The sequence below is a fragment of the Balearica regulorum genome, chromosome 20, assembly GCF_011004875.1.
Source record: "Balearica regulorum gibbericeps isolate bBalReg1 chromosome 20, bBalReg1.pri, whole genome shotgun sequence".
In the NCBI taxonomy this organism is placed as follows: domain Eukaryota; kingdom Metazoa; phylum Chordata; class Aves; order Gruiformes; family Gruidae; genus Balearica; species Balearica regulorum.
In genome coordinates this window covers 2,121,559-2,138,920 of record NC_046203.1, presented here as the reverse complement: position 1 = coordinate 2,138,920, position 17,362 = coordinate 2,121,559, and the positions used below count along the sequence as shown (strand labels likewise).

The 17,362-nt window shown below is 47.7% G+C and overlaps 3 protein-coding genes across 6 annotated transcripts; 1 reads left to right on the top strand and 2 right to left on the bottom strand.

Moving 5' to 3' along the window:
• Positions 1-28: 28 nt before the first annotated feature.
• MRPS2 (mitochondrial ribosomal protein S2) lies at positions 29-1,912 on the bottom strand. 3 transcript variants are annotated; one of them, XM_075772903.1, is made up of 4 exons: positions 1,805-1,912; positions 1,673-1,729; positions 1,316-1,445; positions 29-958 (listed from the first exon to the last, which is right to left on the bottom strand). In XM_075772903.1, the coding sequence occupies exons 1-4, from the start codon at positions 1,830-1,832 to the stop codon at positions 415-417; spliced, it is 759 nt and encodes a 252-aa protein (XP_075629018.1). In that variant the 5' UTR covers positions 1,833-1,912; the 3' UTR covers positions 29-414. The 3 variants fall into 3 exon arrangements, with proteins under 3 accessions (XP_075629018.1, XP_075629019.1, XP_075629017.1); XM_075772904.1 differs by having other exon boundaries at positions 1,673-1,726; positions 1,805-1,891; XM_075772902.1 differs by having other exon boundaries at positions 1,673-1,847.
• A 24-nt stretch (positions 1,913-1,936) lies between these two features.
• On the top strand, positions 1,937-3,860 carry PIERCE1 (piercer of microtubule wall 1). Its single transcript, XM_075772905.1, has 3 exons — positions 1,937-2,136; positions 2,219-2,297; positions 2,530-3,860. Exons 1-3 carry the CDS (start codon positions 2,024-2,026, stop codon positions 2,713-2,715), a joined length of 378 nt encoding a protein of 125 aa, XP_075629020.1. The 5' UTR covers positions 1,937-2,023; the 3' UTR covers positions 2,716-3,860.
• Positions 3,861-7,065: 3,205 nt separating this feature from the next.
• On the bottom strand, positions 7,066-16,395 carry PPP1R26 (protein phosphatase 1 regulatory subunit 26). Of its 2 annotated transcripts, none has more exons than XM_075772901.1 (2): positions 16,183-16,395; positions 7,066-13,421 (listed from the first exon to the last, which is right to left on the bottom strand). In XM_075772901.1, the coding sequence occupies exon 2, from the start codon at positions 13,358-13,360 to the stop codon at positions 9,305-9,307; it is 4,056 nt and encodes a 1,351-aa protein (XP_075629016.1). In that variant the 5' UTR covers positions 13,361-13,421; positions 16,183-16,395; the 3' UTR covers positions 7,066-9,304. The 2 variants fall into 2 exon arrangements, with proteins under 2 accessions (XP_075629016.1, XP_075629015.1); XM_075772900.1 differs by lacking the exon at positions 16,183-16,395 and adding an exon at positions 15,962-16,059.
• Between the last annotated feature and the right edge of the window lie 967 nt (positions 16,396-17,362).

The following is a 17,362-nucleotide window of genomic DNA, read 5'->3' as shown; positions in this document are numbered from 1 at the left end:
CCGTTTCACAAGGAAAGAAAGAAAAAACATCACAAGGCCCTTTATTTGCCGTGTCAGGAAGAGGTGCGAGATACAAGTGGTTTCAGGTGAGATCACGAGCTCAGGAATAGGAAGGCCACAGGACAGAGGCGCTTCCTTGCAACAGGGACAAACACAAGGACGGGAGCTGGGTCGGGTCTGGCCTGGCTCCGTCTCCCCTCGCATCACTCTGGACAAGTTGGTTTTTTGAGCTGGAGACCCACCGCAGCTGATCTCTGCGGAGCAGCAGAGCTGGAGGGGGTCCCTTCCACAGCCAGCCCAGCTCTGCCGAAAGCTGGTGCTCTGGGTGCAGGGTGAGCCCTGCAGCACCCATGGGAGCAGAGCAGGACGCCCATCACCAAGCTGCTGGGTGCGGCCAAGCCTGTCCCCGGGGCTCTAATTGCCTTCCGCTTTCCTCCGCAGCTCGTTGAAGACCTCGGTCTGCCGCCTCTTGTCCTTGGCGCGGATGATGGTCATCCTGAAGAGCTTGCAGTAGAGCTCCATGGCGGTGGGGCTGTCGTCGTTCCCGGGGATGGGGTAGGTGATCAAACAGGGGTTGCAGTTTGTGTCCACCACGCCCACCGTGGGGATGTTCATCTTGGCAGCATCCCGGATGGCCACGTGGGGCTCAAAGACGTTGTTGAGGCTGCTGAGGAAGATGAGGAGGTCGGGCAGGCGGATGCCGGACCCGAACTGGATGTGGGCGTTGGTGAGCAGGCCACCCTGCCAGTAGCGGGTGTGGGCGTACTCCCCGCAGTCCCGTGCCGTGCTCTCGACCAGGTGGCAGAACTGGCGCTTGCGGCTGACGAAGAGGATGATGCCCTTGCGGTAGGCAATGTGGGCGGTGAAGTTAAGGGCCAGCTGGAGGTGTTGCATCGTCTGATCCAAGTCGATGATGTCCTGATCCAGGCGGCAGCCAAAGATGTAGGGCTCCATGAACCTGCAGGGACAGAGGGAGGGCGACAAAAGGGGACGCGGGGACAGGGTGCATCTGTGTGGCCCCACAAAAACCTTCTCACACCCCAGCTCCCAGCTGGTACCAGAGGTGGTCTCTGCAGAGAGCCCTTGTGCACAGCGCCTGCCCCAGCCGGGCTCAGGGGGGTGCAGGTCTGACGCCCCACTCGGTGCCTGCGCTGAGTGGGGTCCCTGCACTTCTGCAGGGCAGTAACTGTGCCCAGGTGGGTCTGTGTGGGCAGTTCCAGCCCCAGACCGGTCTGGTGCAGCCTCCAAAGGCTTACAGTCTGGGGAAACACCCCTGATGTCAACAAGTGCTGGATCACGAAACGGGGTCACTCACCTGTGCCGACATCCCTTTTTGTGCCCCAGGTGCACCCGAGCATCAAAGAGATCTTTCAGGGAGAAGAGCTCCTTCACGTTGAAGAAGTCGGGGTGGCTGAGAGGCTCAGACAGCAGCTTCTCATCCTCGGCTGAGAGGAGGAAAAAAACCCATCACTGCTCCCTCCTGCTGTGTTTGGGGGATGAGCAGGACCCTGGCGTGCCCGTGTCCGCTCGTGTGCAACGAGGGCCTGGCGCTACCAGCAAGGACATTGCTCACGGCCTGCCCCAGGTGCCGGGGGGCCGGGGCCCGGCTCAGGGACACCCCCCTCCTCTCCTCCTCTCCCCGGGGAAGGGGCCGGTGCGCGGCAGCACTCACCGCGGGGCCGGACCGCCGCCGCCGGGGCCGGTACGGTGCTGTAGAGCCGCGGGGCTGCTGCGGGGAGAGAAACACGGGGGTCAGACGGGCGGGCCGGGCCGGGCCGGACACGGCTGGGCACCACCCACCCACCTGCCCGCAGGAGCCGCGGTACCGCCATGCTCCGTGCGCGGCGGCCGCAGGGCGAGCGGGAGCAGGACGAAGGTCAAGCGGCGCCTTCCGCTTCCTGCGCGGCGGAGGCCGGGCGCGGGGCGGGGCGGGGGCCGGGCTCGGGGCACGGAGCGATCGCTGCCCGCCCGCAGCGTCACGTCGCCGGGCAACGCGCGGCCCCGCGGCCCGGTCCCGTCCCCCATGTCCGGCCCGGCGGCCGCCGACGGCCCCGGCCCCCGCACCAGCGACTGGTACCGCACCAGCCCCGGCCTGCCCGGCCGCTTCCAGCAGCCGGCCTGCTTCCGCGGCTACGGGTGAGCGCGGCCCCCGGCCCCGGCCCCCCCCGAGCCCCCCGGCACCCCCTGTGCTCTCCCCACCTGTGCTCTCCCCCCGCAGGAAGCCGGAGCCTCACCCCCGGTACCGGACCACCAACCAGGCCTACGGCAGCAAAGCCCCCACGGTGCACGAGGTGCCGGTAGGTACGGACGGACGGACGGACGGGGGTGATGGTGGCACCCCCGGGCTGCAGCCGGGGGTTTCAGAGACAGGGTCTCACAGTTCTGGCCTCTGCAACATCGCCCGGCCTGAACTTCCCAAAGCAGATGAAGATAAAGTGCCCTTCTCATTGCATCCAAACTTCGGCACGTTGCAGGTGCTATTGCTGTTGGCATTTAAACCCTTTTCCTCCCCTTTTCTCGCTCTCACAGACCTCCTTCCACGTCACCTCGCACGCGTTTTCAAGCACTCTGGCAGCGTGTGGCATGTACAGAAATAACGGGCTGAACACCTCCCTGGAGAAGAGCCACGTCACCGGCCCAGACAACTTCATCACCGCCTATGACCACCTCAATTTCCATCCCAGCTACAACCCAAGCGGCCCGTCGCACTGCTAGGTCTGCAGCAGTAACCGTGACAGTATGAAATGAAACCACGATTTACTGCTGGCTACCTAGATTAAAAAAACCCAAACGTAACCCAAACAACCCATGAGCAAGCAAACAACAGCATGACCTTATCCTAAATCTGTTACTAAGCCTCACGCGAGAGCAGAGAGGAGGCACTACGCTGTGGCAGCGTAGCTGCTAAACGAGGTGAAGGGCTATTTCATGGAGCATAAGGCAGGTTTCTATTACACTCACCCCTGTGCCATCGGGCTGGGACGAGGCACGCTTACCGAGCCCCTGGCTTAAGGTCACCTTCTCCTGAACACAGACCTGGGATGCCGCAGTTGCGCTGGGGAGAGTGAAACTATATAGACCATCAGGAAAAGAATTCCCGTGGCACGCTAATCAGCAGCAGATGAAGGCATGTGCTCCACACTATTAACGACATAACTCAGGATTTAATGGGATTTTTTTTTTTTTTTTTTTCTCCTGAACACAGGAAAATAAAATCTTTCAGCTTGGTAATGTGAGACTTGCTATTACAACGTGATGAACAGCTATAAAATTAGCAGGTTAAAGGAGCAGTACATTTCTAAAAACAGCCCCCCCCAACTCCAAACTGTTGTACGTATGGGGTTTTTTAACAGGACTCCTACCTACTTAAGGCCACAAATTTAGCTTTGGGGGAAAAGCAGTTTAAAACTGTGTTATCAAAACTGAGTTCAGTAATTTGTTGGGAAAAACACATACAGCCACTTTGGTACTAGATGAAAATCACTAATTTACAGAATGAATGTTATTAGGAATAATAATTTATAAAAATTTAATGTGATAAAATATGAACCATTTTACTTAATTTATAGGCGGCATATAATTATAAATACTAGAACAATATTCATTACATATATTCCCTTAACCTTTTCTGTCACTAGTGATCCTTTGAACTCTTGGCTTATGCACGACATATAATTTAAAATTTAGATTTTTAAACTGTTTCTGTACTATTTAATGAATAACCAAACTGCATGTTTTCCACAGGTATTCATTAAGCCTTTGGATTCCTTGTAGAGAAAGCATTCTCATCTTTCTTACCTCTCAAAACTACAAGGTTTTAAGAAATTACTCAAATAAAGACAACTAATAAGAAAAAAAAAGTTTTCTTAAGTTTTATTGTAACAACTGTAGTTACACAGCCAGTGAAACGGCATCATTTAGACAGTAACTGCACTAACAGGAATACCTTAGCACGTCTGGCTTAAAAACTAGTCTTGGAGAGAAACTATTCTGCCTGGTTATAGATGAGAAACGGTCCTACCTTATAGGCATAACATACTGATAGTATATATTAAAAATATACTATTCTAGCTGTTTGCTAAAAAAAAAAAAAAAGTATAATAGTATGTCCAAGTACCACTGCAAATGATACTCTTCATGTTAGAAATATTCCCTATTTGTATAATTTTTAATAGTCCTATAAACTGCACAGGAAGCACGACAAGATGATGTATTTAAACATACTTGCAAGGTAGAGGCATTCTGTTCAGTTAATAATGTCACTAAGCACAAATCTGAAGTCCAAAACTGCGCAGGCCTGGACTTGGGCTTTTTTTAAACCTTCAAACCCCAGTGTAGCTACACGTTCCTGGACCCGCCAGCAAGATTTCAATCACGCCTACCAAACAATTCCAGTTTTCACTGCAATGCATTTGGTTATCTCAGAACAGCTGGGTAAATTCACCTTTGCTGCAAACACACCAGTACACTGGAACAACATACTAAGCAGAATCAGGCCTGAAAAGTTAACTTTTAAATATTTAACATATGAAAATAAATAAGCAACCCTCCATCATTCGCTGTTATTCTTCTATTAGACTCTAGACAATACCTTGAGCTTCTTAGAACCTCCCTTTCTTGTCCTGAAATTAAAAATAACATAAAGTGCTGAATTAATATAAACAGTTGTGACAATTTTACATATATTTTTATCCACAGATTTTCCTGTGGTGGAATAATTTAGGGATAAGACTGCCTCTTAAAAATACAAATTTAGTGGCTTTTGTCACATATTTTCCACCTGTTTTCGTAGTTCATCTAAAACCACCCAGCTCTTTTCTTCCTTGCCTTAATTTCTTCCCTTTTTATTCTTGAACTGAAACCAGTTCCTTTGAATAGTTTTGCATACAGCGTACCTTACGCCACCCTCACATAGACTGTAACCTGAGACACCACACTAATTCAAATTATCATCCTAAAAATGGTACATTTTATTGCAGAGAATCTACCCAAAAGTTTTTCTACTCTATATTTTGAAAGCAAGATTTTCACAGATAAATTTTGCAGATAAAATTATGTGAGGCTGTACTATCAAACCAAGACAAACTGCAGCTCTTAAAGGTTTGAAAAATTAAAAAGCATATACATTAATAAAAGAAATGGCAGCAGAGATGGGGTGTTCTTTCCTCGTATAAAAAGCAGCTACACGCCAAAACACATGTTCCTAAAATAGCAGCGAAGAACTGTTTATAAAAAATTAAGGTGGTCCTTGTGGTCCCCTGAGGATCCTCGAAGACGGTCCTTCCTGAAGTGCAGAAAAATAGTCACTGTGATAAAAATAGAACAATATACCTATTTGCAAAGTCCTGAGCGAGCAGATATTTGTCTGAGAACTTTGGTATTGCAGTCAGGATGCTGCAACTTACCAGTAGCCATAATATAGAGTAGTTTAATAACTTACCATCCAAATTACTAAGTTTTGTGCTCTGACTGAAAAAAAAAAAAAAAATCATTGTGCATTTTTAAAAATATATAAACCAGCGCTCATTTAAAAAAACCAAAACTTCTCTACGTGCTTGAATAGACGTGAGTTCATGGTTCCATGCATGTATCTACTGCAATAGAAAAAGGATCACGTTAATGCCTAGGAGGGTTGAAGTAACGGAAAAAGCAGCTTGTTCTGGGCACTCACCACCGCTATTGCTGGAGTGCTGGAAAGGGCCAGGAGGGGTGGCTGCCTGGTATGGTCAGTATCAATAGGAAGAAAAAATGCTTTTGGTATTGCATCTATCAAGATTCAACCTCAAGAGATTTGTACTGCAGTCCCAAACTTGGTACCACACGCGTGGGACTCTTGCTCATGAAATTATTCTCACTCAATATAATCTTTCTACTCCTCAGCTGTTCAACCTTTAATCTGTAAGAGTGATTTGTTATTGTTCCAAGGCACCGGACTTCTCTTTTTTGAATGAGTGATGAGAACTGTACCCAGAATGACGATACTGCCAGCGGAGCCATGCCACTCTTCTTATGGCTGCAGCACCAATTCCAGAGATGTTTGTTGACCCGCACACCCCGTAGGTGCTTGCTCCTCTTTGACAAGTCAGCAATTCTGCTGGGACAAACTCCAGAAAAATCCCTTGCTGAGACCAAATGTGACTCGGAGGACTTGGTGGTAGGAGGGAATACCCACAGAATATTGGTACAGAAACACCAATGGTGACAGGATGGTTTGAATATCAAAAGAGCAGGCTTCCTTCCTTCCCTCCCTCCCTGAGGACTAGCTCAGTCTCCTTGCCTTCCAGGACAACCTCTGTGCTGGGTGTCACAATGTCCCCTGTGAGCAAGAAAGCGCATTCATCCTATCCTTGCACCATCAAGGGCTCCTAGACTCACTACCACCAGCCTTCAACAGCAGGGCAGAAAGGATCATGAGCTAATCCCGGGTGCTGCAGAAGTTGTGCTACAGAGGGTGCCATTTAGGGATACACTAAGTGCTTTCCAACTGAATCATAGATTGCCCCTGCTAAACTCTGCCTCAAACCCAAGGAACCCCTTTTGCTAACCCTTTTGCTGCTAATGGAGAGGGGCAAGCAGGAGGAAAGGCTCCACTTGTTGACCACAAACACCAGGAAAGAAAATTTGCTGTTAGGGTTTTGCTAAAGTGACAAGCACTATTCTCACCACCCAGAATGTCCCCAACTTTTTTTGCCTATGTACTTTGTAGATTGTCCTTCATTTTTTGTTACTAAGAACAACATTCCCTTAAACAGCCACATCCGTAAAGATCTGGACTCTGTTTCACATTCACAAGGAAATCACACGCTGTTGTCACACAGGAGAGTACAGCCTCAGGCAGTGGGTGGCTGAAGAACACAGGAGGCAAGAATCAAGAGCAGCAGGTGAACTGAGATCCTGTTCCCAGGTTCGGCCAACGCAAAGGCTGTGGTCGTCTTCAAGAACGACATCCTTTACTCACAAACGTTACTAGCGCAGCCTAATCGCATCTTTGGACTACAGTCAGGAGGTAAAAAAGATAACAAAAATACTACCCGCTGAAGATGACGACACAAACCATAGGAGCACTCTGGTTTCATGGTCCATCGTCTGAACCCCATTTATTAAACATTATAAACTTATCAATGTGCACCATTTCCTATATACAAATCAAGTTTATCAATTTAAAAAAGTGCTGTTTGAAATTAGGTTTTATTTAAAGCACAAGGTAATGGGAATTGCATCTTAACTGAAAGTGAATCAGTTCACAAGCAGTATTGAGAACACAGACACATCGACAGGGGCACAAGACACCTTTTAAGTCTTAACGCTGATTTACTGAAAACTTTGAGGAGAAACATTCTTCTTATTTTATACAAACAGTACATAGTGCTTTCACCACCTCTATTAAAATTAAGTATACAGTTTAATCCTTTTAAAGCAAGGTACTCTGAAAACTTCTATTTTAAAATACCAGCCTAGTTACCTACTCCAAACAAAAGGCCCAAATCCTGCAACTGAATCAAGGCAGACAAAAACATACGCCTGTGTAGACTGACTGCAGGCACGTGAGCTAAGTAAAAAAACACTTTTCCAAGGTATCCTACCACAAAAATGAGATGATCTAGCATACTGATCTCTTAAACAAACCAACCCAAGGACTATAAAAAGGTGGCCGGACAGTAAGAAATGTCAAGTGACCACTATAAACATGTTTAAAACGTAACTGCACAACAGTATAAACACACAAAGGATGTTGTTTATTTCTCTACATGCCACAGTTACTTGTTCTACTCTATGCTATGTTTGCCAATATCCTGCAAATGCGATCACACCAGGGATACCATGCGATACTGGATCCATTCTTGACTGCTTTTGCTCCATTTTGGAACATTAAGGCCAGCCTCCAGGAAGACTGCTGAAGTGATTGAGAAACAAAGTGATACTGAGCGGTAGTTTGGCTGACAGAAGTTTTGTAGAAGACTAGATAAAGAGAATATCGGATCAATTCACAGGGACAAGATGCAAGAACAAACTACTCAAAGGACTTCACCACACACAAATGAAAAGAACCAGCCAACAGCTTATATTCACACTTTTTTGATTTTTCAGTGAAACCAGCGTGGGGGCACTTTTTTTTTTTTATATGAACGTGCTACTTCAATCCCATTTAAAGTTAGTACAAATAAAAAGACAGTAGTGAAAAATTGCTTTATTCTGGCTGCTGGAAACGGAGGCAGAGAAAGCACTACCAGTATGAAAGAACAGTGCTGAAGATATCCTTGGCGTTTACATTAGGGACTTCCTACAGCAAGTCTAGCTTTGTTCTATTGCACAAAAACTGTAGATGAAAATAAAAGTTCACAGAAATGTAACATTTTAGAAACCACTTTTCAAAAAGGAAAATAAGGGCACTCAATTCAACCAAGTTCATTCAGAAAACCAAAAGCCACCTCTGGGTAACTGCAGGGCATCAAAATTAGACTTGAGAAAAACAAGGAATTGTTTCAGCCTTGCAAGCCCAACAGTACGTAAATCTAGCGAAATCCACAGAAATCATGTTGTCCGAACAGACACACTCCTTCACTTTTCTTGAACTGCAATTGTGCTTGGAATCACCTGCTAGCGGGAGGCTTCCAGTATTCGAAAGGTACTTTCAGCAGCTGCCGAGATTGCTTTACACAGGCCGTGCAGACAGACTGATCTGCTTTATTTACCTGAATTTGCATTTGTGTCTCCAAGGAATGGATCTCCACACCTACAGCCGTGCTGACTTCGCTGGAGTTCTGCTTAGTGAACCTGCCCAACAGTCCTCAGGGTGTGACAGTGAGACCCCAGCATAAAACCACTACATAGGATTGTCCTAAGGCAGCTCGAATGTCCACGGATGTCAGATAATCTGCTTCAAAAGTATAGCACTGCTATCAAATGCTGTGTTTTCCTAGGATCTCTTAATTGCCAAATATATTCTGCACACAAACAGGTTTCCTTTTGATGTGTGATTAGAGGCCTCATAATTTAAAGCGTGATTAGCCAGTATCTTATCTACAGTAACTACAGCATCCTGTAGTAATGCAAGCCCTAAAAATCATTATAAAAAATATTTCCTTAGAGCACTTTAAATAATTTACAAAACTCTACAAAAACTATGTATGTTTATCCATGATATCCCTGTTAAATAGAAGCATTTTTCACATTAGTGTGTATATGATATACAGATATCAGCATCTCCCACTGTCTCTCCTTATGTCTCAAGTTTTATCAAGGTAATTACAATGATAGTTATTTTCTAAAAAGGCTGTTACTGTTAAAAAAAAAAAAAGTGTACTTACATATTTGAAACCTTTCTTTTCAAGGGGGAATCTGGGCAGTCCCCTGCAGGTACATCAGTAAATTTTGCACAGGTTTTGTTTAAAACTTCCTGCCCTTGGTCCACTTCACGAGCAGCTTCCCTATTCTGCAGAACAGGTATTTTGCCTGCCAAAGTGGAGCTGGACACCTGAATTTCTTCTTGTCTGTCACTGTCCTGGCAGATAACTTTTTCCTTCTTAATGCACATGTGCATACTGTTATTTGTACATGCTCCTCCACTAGTTTTATCCGCTGCTACTGCTGTCACATTTAGTTCCTGCAGTGGACAACCTAAACTAGGATCTGGCCTGTTGTCCTGCTGGTTATCCTCTCCCTTACTGCACGCACGTATACTATGCTGAGATGTGTCTCTGCTAACTTTATCTGCTTTTACCACTGCCGTACTGTGTTCAGGGCGTGGGGGATCTAAATTTGAATGGGCCCAGCTGTCTTTGTGGATATCTCCTTCCTTGATCCACATCTGTGTGTTCTCCGCTTTGGATAGTCCTCTGAAAACCTTATCTACTTGTTCTGCTGCTACACTCCGCTCCTGCAAGGGGAGACTCGAGCGTGAATCCGACTGGTCTCCCGAAGCATTAACCTTTCTGCAACCCTCTGCTTCCTCTTTGATACACAAAGGAGCAGCCTCCAGTCTTTCACAGGTTTCTGCTACATGGGGACTTGACACTTCCACAGTGAGCTTCTGAGAAGAACTGGATTCTTTTATTGCTGTTGTACTCTCCCCACTAAATTCACCTTTTGGCAAGGGGGCTCCTCTTCCTTGGTTAAGTATGTCTGTATCCTGGGAAGCTACCTGTGCTCCTAACGCACTGCCCTGGGTGAGCAAACGTTCTGCTTTCTGCCTTTTGTTCAAAAGCATGGATTTCTTCCTGTCCCGAGCGTATTTTAGACCTGCAATAAATTTACTTGAAATTTTTAGGTGAAAGGTACTCTTTCTTTTAGATCTAGACTTTGCATTAATTACTTTTTGTACTTTACAACCTTCATTTTTGCTGGTTTTAGTTGGAAGCATTTTCTGCACAGGCTCTGTATTAGGGACATCCTTTTTACCTGTTGCATTTCCAGGTAACTCACCACCAGCAACACCTTTAACCCCCCCCACTCTTTGCTTAGCTTTTGACTGACCAGTAGTATGAAAATTAACATTCTCTGCAGTGGAAGCAGATTTCCCGCTGCCATGTAACATTGCACTTTTCCCTTCTGTTCTCTGAGAGTTCTTCGACTCATCAGTTTGCTGAGATACCTCAGGCTTTTTACTCTGATCCAGCATGAGGTCAATCTCATTTTCAACTGGCTGTTGCTTTGCTTTTCCTTTATTAGCAGTTTGTTTGGTCGTTCTCAATAGGTCCAGTGTTGCATCATCTTTTTGTATCTCTGAATTGCTCACAGAGTCTTTAGCCTTTTCTGCCAAAAATTTCCTAATTTCTTGTTCAATGCTGTCATCACTGTCCACTGAACTGCTGTCATCAGCCTCTGACGCAGCTGTGAAAGTACATTTTCTATTTTTAGCTACCCGTAGGTTATTCTGGTTTGAAATTGGTTTCGGTTTATATCCTTTTTTAAGTTGCAAGTTAAACTCTAAGTTCTTCATGGTTTCCGGTTTTTCATTGGTAAGTTTGACATTTATGTTGTCTGGAGGATTTCTGATTGCGTTCTCTTTCACAGCTTTTCTAGGTTTTGAGAGGCAGCTTTTCGCTAGCATGGGATTTTTACATTTCCACTCATTTTGTTGGAGGCTACTAAATCCATCTAGCAGCTGACTTTCTGTCTCGCTAAATCTGACTCTCTTCTTGCACTGAGATTTCTGGTCCTTGGACTTCTTCTTTAATTTTCTTTTAGACCGTAAAAGGTCCTTGATAGCACTGTCAAGGTCCTCATCGCTATCCAGAGAACTGCTCTCATCGTCTGAGCCATCCCGCTCCTGAGTTTGGATGGTATTTTTCATAAGCTTTCTTGCACTACTCTGAACCTGCATAAAAGGGTTTACAGAGTCCAAGGCCACACATCTGCCATCAGATCCAGACAATTTGGAAGACATCATCTGCTGCTGCCTGGTCTCTTTACTACCGAGCCTTTGAGCATCAGAGAGTTCTGCGGGGCTGCTCAGGGCACACTCCTCTTGGAGCAGAGGAAATTTTGAATAGTTACCTGGCTGGAAAAGTCCCGTCTCCAGCTGTTCAGGCGGTTTTGATGCACCTTGCTTCGCTATTCTGCCTTCCCTTTTAAGTCTCCTTTTACGACTCAGTGACAGCTTCAGTGTTTTGGGAAGAGAAGGCTCAAGGGTACCGGTGAGGCTGTTTTGATCAGAAGGCAAAGGCATCTGGATTGAGTGTGACAGGCTGGGAGGCTTCGTTCCAAGGCTTTCCGACTGTGCTTTCAGAGCCAAAAAAGCTCTGATTTCTTGCTCTATACTATCATCGCTGTCCACAAGGCTGCTGTCGCTTTCACAATGGGAGGATGAGAGAAGCTGGGGAGAAAAGAAGGAGTCTGCAGCAAGCGATTTGTTGTCACTTCCCATTTGGGATGGCATGATTGTTTTGGAAATATCAAGGATAGCTTCTGCACACATGAGTTCTGCAGATGTGTCTGCTCTGCAAGAAGCCTGCAATGTGAGCTCACAAGCAGCAATCTTGTTGTCCGGAGGTGCGAAATGTCTGGCTTTTTTCAGTGGTTTAAACAGCTTGTTAAATTCATTGCTGGTGCTTTCTAACTCTGTTGACTTAGAATTAATGTCTTTTCTCTTGTTGCTTATAGGGCTTTTATGGACTTCTGGTGAGGCACTTTTTGTTGAGCTAATTGTGAGGCTTGCAGAAATATCCGCCATACCCTTTATATCAAATTGTTCCCTCTGCAAAGGGACACAGTCTGTCGCGTGACCGGCCTCTTTCCTGATTTTCTCCAGCTGATAAAGCTGAATGGCTTCTTCAATACCATCATCGCTACTTGAGTCAGATGCGTGCATGCTCTCGTTCGCAAGTGCTCCTCTCGTCTCCCAGTAATTAGCTCCACTTTCCTCATTTTGCTCCACTAACCAGGGCTGGCTGGCCGTGGCCATTTCTAGATATGCTTGGTTCACTTGGCTGAAATCACTAGGCTCTTCTTGGATTTTAGACTGCAAACACTTGGACTGCATGCTGGTTTTCTGTAGCTTGGGATGGTGTCTCAAAAGGAGCGCATTACAACCTTGCTTTATAGCACCACAGTTTGTTTTGTTTGCTGTTTCTTTGTTGCATTTTAGGACAGCTCTCACATGGGAATCTTTTTTATCCTCTCTGATTACACATTTACTAATTTCTTGCTGCTTCTTCTCATTCAAGAACTGTACTATTTCAGCTTGTATGCTCTGTTCAAAAGAGTCGTCACTACTGATGCTCTGAGGGGAAGCAGGCTGTAGCCTTTTACCAATTCCCAGGTGGTCAGACAGGTACTCTTCAGAGAGCATCTCAGCTTTAAATTTCACAGGGAGAAGGTTACTAGCCATTTTGTTCTGGGACAATTCTGTCTTAAGCCTTTTGTCTCTGTTTATATTTTCTGAACACTCTGCATTCCTTTGCAATGACTGGTCACTTTTGCTTTTTGCTTTCAAGTACTCTTGAATGGCTTCCTCTATACCTCGGTCAACGGAATCGTCGCTATCAGAATCGAGCAAGAGAGTTCCAAAGCCCACATTCTCTTCCACTTCAGTGTCATCTGAATCAGCAGGGCAACCACACTTGGTATATTGAGGATGCTTCCGTAGCAATGCGGTGCTAGATGTGACTCTGTTACTAGCACCCTTTTCTCCCTTTTGCTTCTTCTGCATAATACAATCATACTCATTGTTCATACCCAGGGGAGACTCTTGACTTTGCAGGTTGTTTATGATCATCTGAACTTTTGCACTTACAGAGGTTCTAGTGACGTCCCCTTCAGATTCAGGGAAGCAAACGGGATATCTACAATTCCTTGCTGGTCCAAAGGACTCCCATTTTGTCTGAAGAGCTACCAAAGGAGAAGCATTCATAAGGAACATTCTAGCAGACAACAGCAAAGGCCACAATGGAACAGTTTTTCAGACTGGTCTCTCTTCCATCCTACAACAAGGAAAAAAAGAGAGGAAAATAGTTTTTATTCCCCATCTACCTTCTAGAAGTTCCATGCAATAATACTGGTAACATAAATTGTAAATTATTAACACTCAGACTTACTATGCCAGATAATCACAAGAGTTACTTTAACGGGTAAATCAGTCACTACTGCCATTAAGGATAAGACAGAGCTCTCATTTGTGGTTTTCAGTATTTTCTGGCACAAACATCATCCAATTCAGGTAATTACCCTCACTTCCGAAACTCTTCCTGCACTTTCCATTGAAGGTCGCACTCTCTTTCGCATCCATTCCTAAATAACCACGTATTGTCAAGACCCACAAAGAATCACTCTGACGATACTGCAGCGCACAGGCGTGTATGATCCCCTTCTGCACTACAGCTGTCTGAATACTTTTGCAATGAACCTTGTGGCAAGAGAGAAAGAACAATTTTAAGCGAATCTTTCACAAAAAAGTGAAATTGGTGGGAGCAGAGAAACCTGCAAAATATTCTGCTCCCTGTGTTTCCTTTGGCATAATTGCCCTTTTTTAAAGAACTCCTCCCGTGCATAGCTCAGCTTTTCAGTTTTACAATGAAAACAATGTTGGCTATGTCACATATATAATGGGCGGATGTGAAGCAAGCTTGCCCATGATCTGAGATGATGGAACACAAACCAACTCTTATTCAAAGAGCAGAGTTACTGTGTTAGCATGATGCCCGAAATCACGTGCTAGTTCTGGCTTGGCATTAAGCACACACAACTGAGGGACTCGGGGCGGCTCAAAGAGACAGAAAGGGAACTTACTTCTTCCCGAAACATACTATACAGCAATAACCCTGAGACACCAATCATTCTGGCCCCACTGCAGGATAAAAGCTCCTGGTAAACACAAATCTTTAGGAGTTTGCAAAAGCGGGACGAAAATTATGAAAATGCCAGGAAACACCCCAAAGAATTCACAACTTCCACGCAATCCCATGAGGGCTGAAGGTTTCCCCCTGCAGCACCATTTGGTGGGATCAAAATAGTACCTGGCTGACACAAGGCATACAGCAACCCCAGCAAAAAGCTGCCACCCTAGAGCGGTTCTTCCAGCCCAACTCGCAGTCTCCCACGCAAACTCAGCGAGCCCCGACTGCAGTGTGGCACTGGACTCTACTGACCTCCAGAGACACGCTTCTGCCTCTCAATCCTCTCTGACCTTGTGCTTGTCAATTATTCTCTAGTTCTGGTTTCAAATTAATCAGCGACAATAAATATCTTAAAGAATTAATGATTCTCAACTCTTTAAAACTTCCAAGCATATTTATTTGCTACTGAGAATAAGAGAACAGACAACGAGCGAAGACAATTCTTTACCGCTTTTAAAAAGAGCACAGTGCTACAATGACAGACGTTATATTTAACATGACAAATGCTTTTGTCAAAATTATTCTGGGACCTGTGCTCAGGGAACAGTTTTATTGCCATCTTGTTAGTAGACTATTCTTGAAATCTTATTGACCAAAGCAGGGTCAGCCTGAGCATGCCTTACACGATGTCTGCAGAGCAGTTGGCTCTTCTGTTTTTCTTTTCCTCAGTGATAATTCATCTCAAAATATAAAGAATTAAAATTTTAAGTACAGTGATCAAGAACATCCCTCCTTGCTAGCTGGAACCTGGAGCAATCCATCACGTGCTGTTTTAACTTCCACCTTTTAGTCAACTGAAGATCGTTCAGACTGACTTCTGCTCTATGTGCGCCGATAACGCACAGCGCTCCCGATCGCTCGTGTATTTGGCCATGAACTAACCTGGGAGGCATCTCACAAGCAGCCCGGCGCGACACGGGTCAGAACCCCAACTTTCAGAAACACGTGAATGAACACACAATTTCTAAAGTAGCCTCCAACACATTCACTAGGGCAAACATAAATTAAAAACGTTTTTCCTTGTACTAAGCAGCTAAGGATCAAAAAGACAGAAATTAGAATACCTAATTATCTTGAAGAAATGCAATTAACACACTTAAGCTCCCAGCTTCATTAAAAAAAACCCAACTTATTTCCTATTAACCTATTTCTACAATTTTCAGGAAAGGGGCAGGTGCCTTCACTACAATACACCGGGATGGCAGTTGCCCTGAAAGAATTACTCAGGACGGGGATGAACTTTCCTGCCCCAGCACTGCTTCGGGCCAGGGCACCCACCCAGGGGTGCGGGCTCTGAGGGGGCACCCACGGAGGGTGTGAGGGGACACCCGGAGGCTGCGTGAGGGGAATATGAGGGGACACGAAGCAGGGGACACCCACAGAGGGGGTGAGGGGACATGAGGGGACACCCACCCGGGGGGCACCCACAGGGGCTGCGTGAGGGGACACCCACCCGGGGGGCACGTACAGAAGGTGTGAGGGGATACGAAGGGACACCCACCCCGGGGGGCACCCACAGAGAGGGGCTATGAGGGGACACCTATCCCGGGGGGGCACCCACAGAGGGTGTGCGAGGGGACACCTATCCCGGGGGGGCACCCACAGAGGGTGTGCGAGGGGACACTCACCCCGGGGGGGACGCCTGGAAGCGGCGTACGCGGGGCCACCGCCGCGGGGCGCCCCGCCAGCTGCCCGCAGCCAGCCGGGCCCTGCCCGCGCCGCCATGGCTCCCCCTTCCCGCCTTCCGCCGCTCTCGGCCGGCCGCGCCGGGCCCGGGCCCGGACCTGGGCCTCAGCCTCGGCGGGGCCCCGCCACGCCGCACCGCCCACCGCCCCCCCCCGGCGCTCACCTGCCGCCGCCGCGGGGGGAGGCCGAGAGGCGGGGGTGTTTGGGGTGGTGGTAGCGGCGCCCGGCCCGGGCTCGCCACTCCGCCGGGCTCCGCTCCGCCGCGGTCGCTGACCCGCCGCGCTGGTGCAGGGGCGGGCGGCGCTTCCTTCCCTGCCCCCGGGGAGCGGGAGGCATGCGCCGCAGGGCTCCACCGGGGAGGCGGGGGCGGCCGGCCGGCTCTCCGCGGCCGGCGGCTCTGCCCGCGGGAGCGGCGGGGCGGGGAGGGGCCGGGCCGGGCCGGGCCGGGCGGCTCTGCTGCCGGGGCACAAAGGCAGGCGCGGCCGCCGCGGGGCCCGCTCCGCCGGAGCCCGAAGAGCCGGCGCGGAGGGGAGGGAGGCTGGAGCCCGTTTAACGATTGATGGTGGAAGGTCCGCCGGGGAGGACGGTGGGCACCCCGCCGGCCCTGGGCAGCGGGGCATTTCGCAGACCCAGGGCAAGATTTGGGACCCAAACCCCCATCCTGCAAACGCCGACCAGCTCTGTCCCGGCAGAGACTTTGAAAACACACGTACCGGGTGTTTGCACCGTTTACCTTTGAGACAAGAGTAGAGTACAGTGCACAGGAGGAGAATGATCATTGCGTGGTACGATGGTGGCTGCGAAAGGTGGGGAAAAACTCAAAACACCGGCAAAACGCACCACTGGCTGTCCCAAACCCAGAGTTTGGGGATGCAAAACTAGAACTGGGGTTAGAAGAGTTGAGGCCTGTTTTTTCAGACACTGAAGCAGTTGGTGCTTTGGCTCCTGGAGTTACCAGGGCACTGGAGATTTCATGTAGAGAAATAGCAAAATTTTAGAGCTGTTTCTTCTCTGTTCTGCTGGCGAGCAGGCTTTCCCTGATGATGTGCTGCCAGCCACGTCCTACCGTCCCCGTGCTCCCCGAGCAGAGCCAAGCTACAGAATCCTTCCCTTTGGGACACACATTTCAACCTGCTCATTCACTAAAAAACGTGGAGTGAGTCATAACTCTCAGCTTGTAAATCTTCACAAGCATTTCCATTCCTAGTTTCTGGCAACCGAAAACCTGGTGCCTTAACCCAAAGTGCTACCTATTTTCACTTTGCCAGTGCTTTTTTTTTCCCCATGGTGCTTGAACACCTGTGATGCTACAGAAGAAGCCAGCATCTTTTGGCTGGGTGTTG

Excerpts from the sequence above, each read along its gene's own strand:
- MRPS2 (XM_075772902.1), bottom strand. The coding sequence starts at position 1,832 with ATGGCGGTACCGCGGCTCCTGCGGGCAGGTGGGTGGGTGGTGCCCAGC. Across the intron at positions 1,446-1,672 it reads GGCGGCGGTCCGGCCCCGCG|CCGAGGATGAGAAGCTGCTG; the intron begins GTGAGTGCTGCC and ends TCCTCCTCTCAG. Across the intron at positions 959-1,315 it reads AAAAAGGGATGTCGGCACAG|GTTCATGGAGCCCTACATCT; the intron begins GTGAGTGACCCC and ends CTGTCCCTGCAG.
- PIERCE1 (XM_075772905.1), top strand. The coding sequence starts at position 2,024 with ATGTCCGGCCCGGCGGCCGCCGACGGCCCCGGCCCCCGCACCAGCGAC. Across the intron at positions 2,137-2,218 it reads GCCTGCTTCCGCGGCTACGG|GAAGCCGGAGCCTCACCCCC; the intron begins GTGAGCGCGGCC and ends CTCCCCCCGCAG. Across the intron at positions 2,298-2,529 it reads CCACGGTGCACGAGGTGCCG|ACCTCCTTCCACGTCACCTC; the intron begins GTAGGTACGGAC and ends TCGCTCTCACAG.
- PPP1R26 (XM_075772901.1), bottom strand. The coding sequence starts at position 13,360 with ATGTTCCTTATGAATGCTTCTCCTTTGGTAGCTCTTCAGACAAAATGG.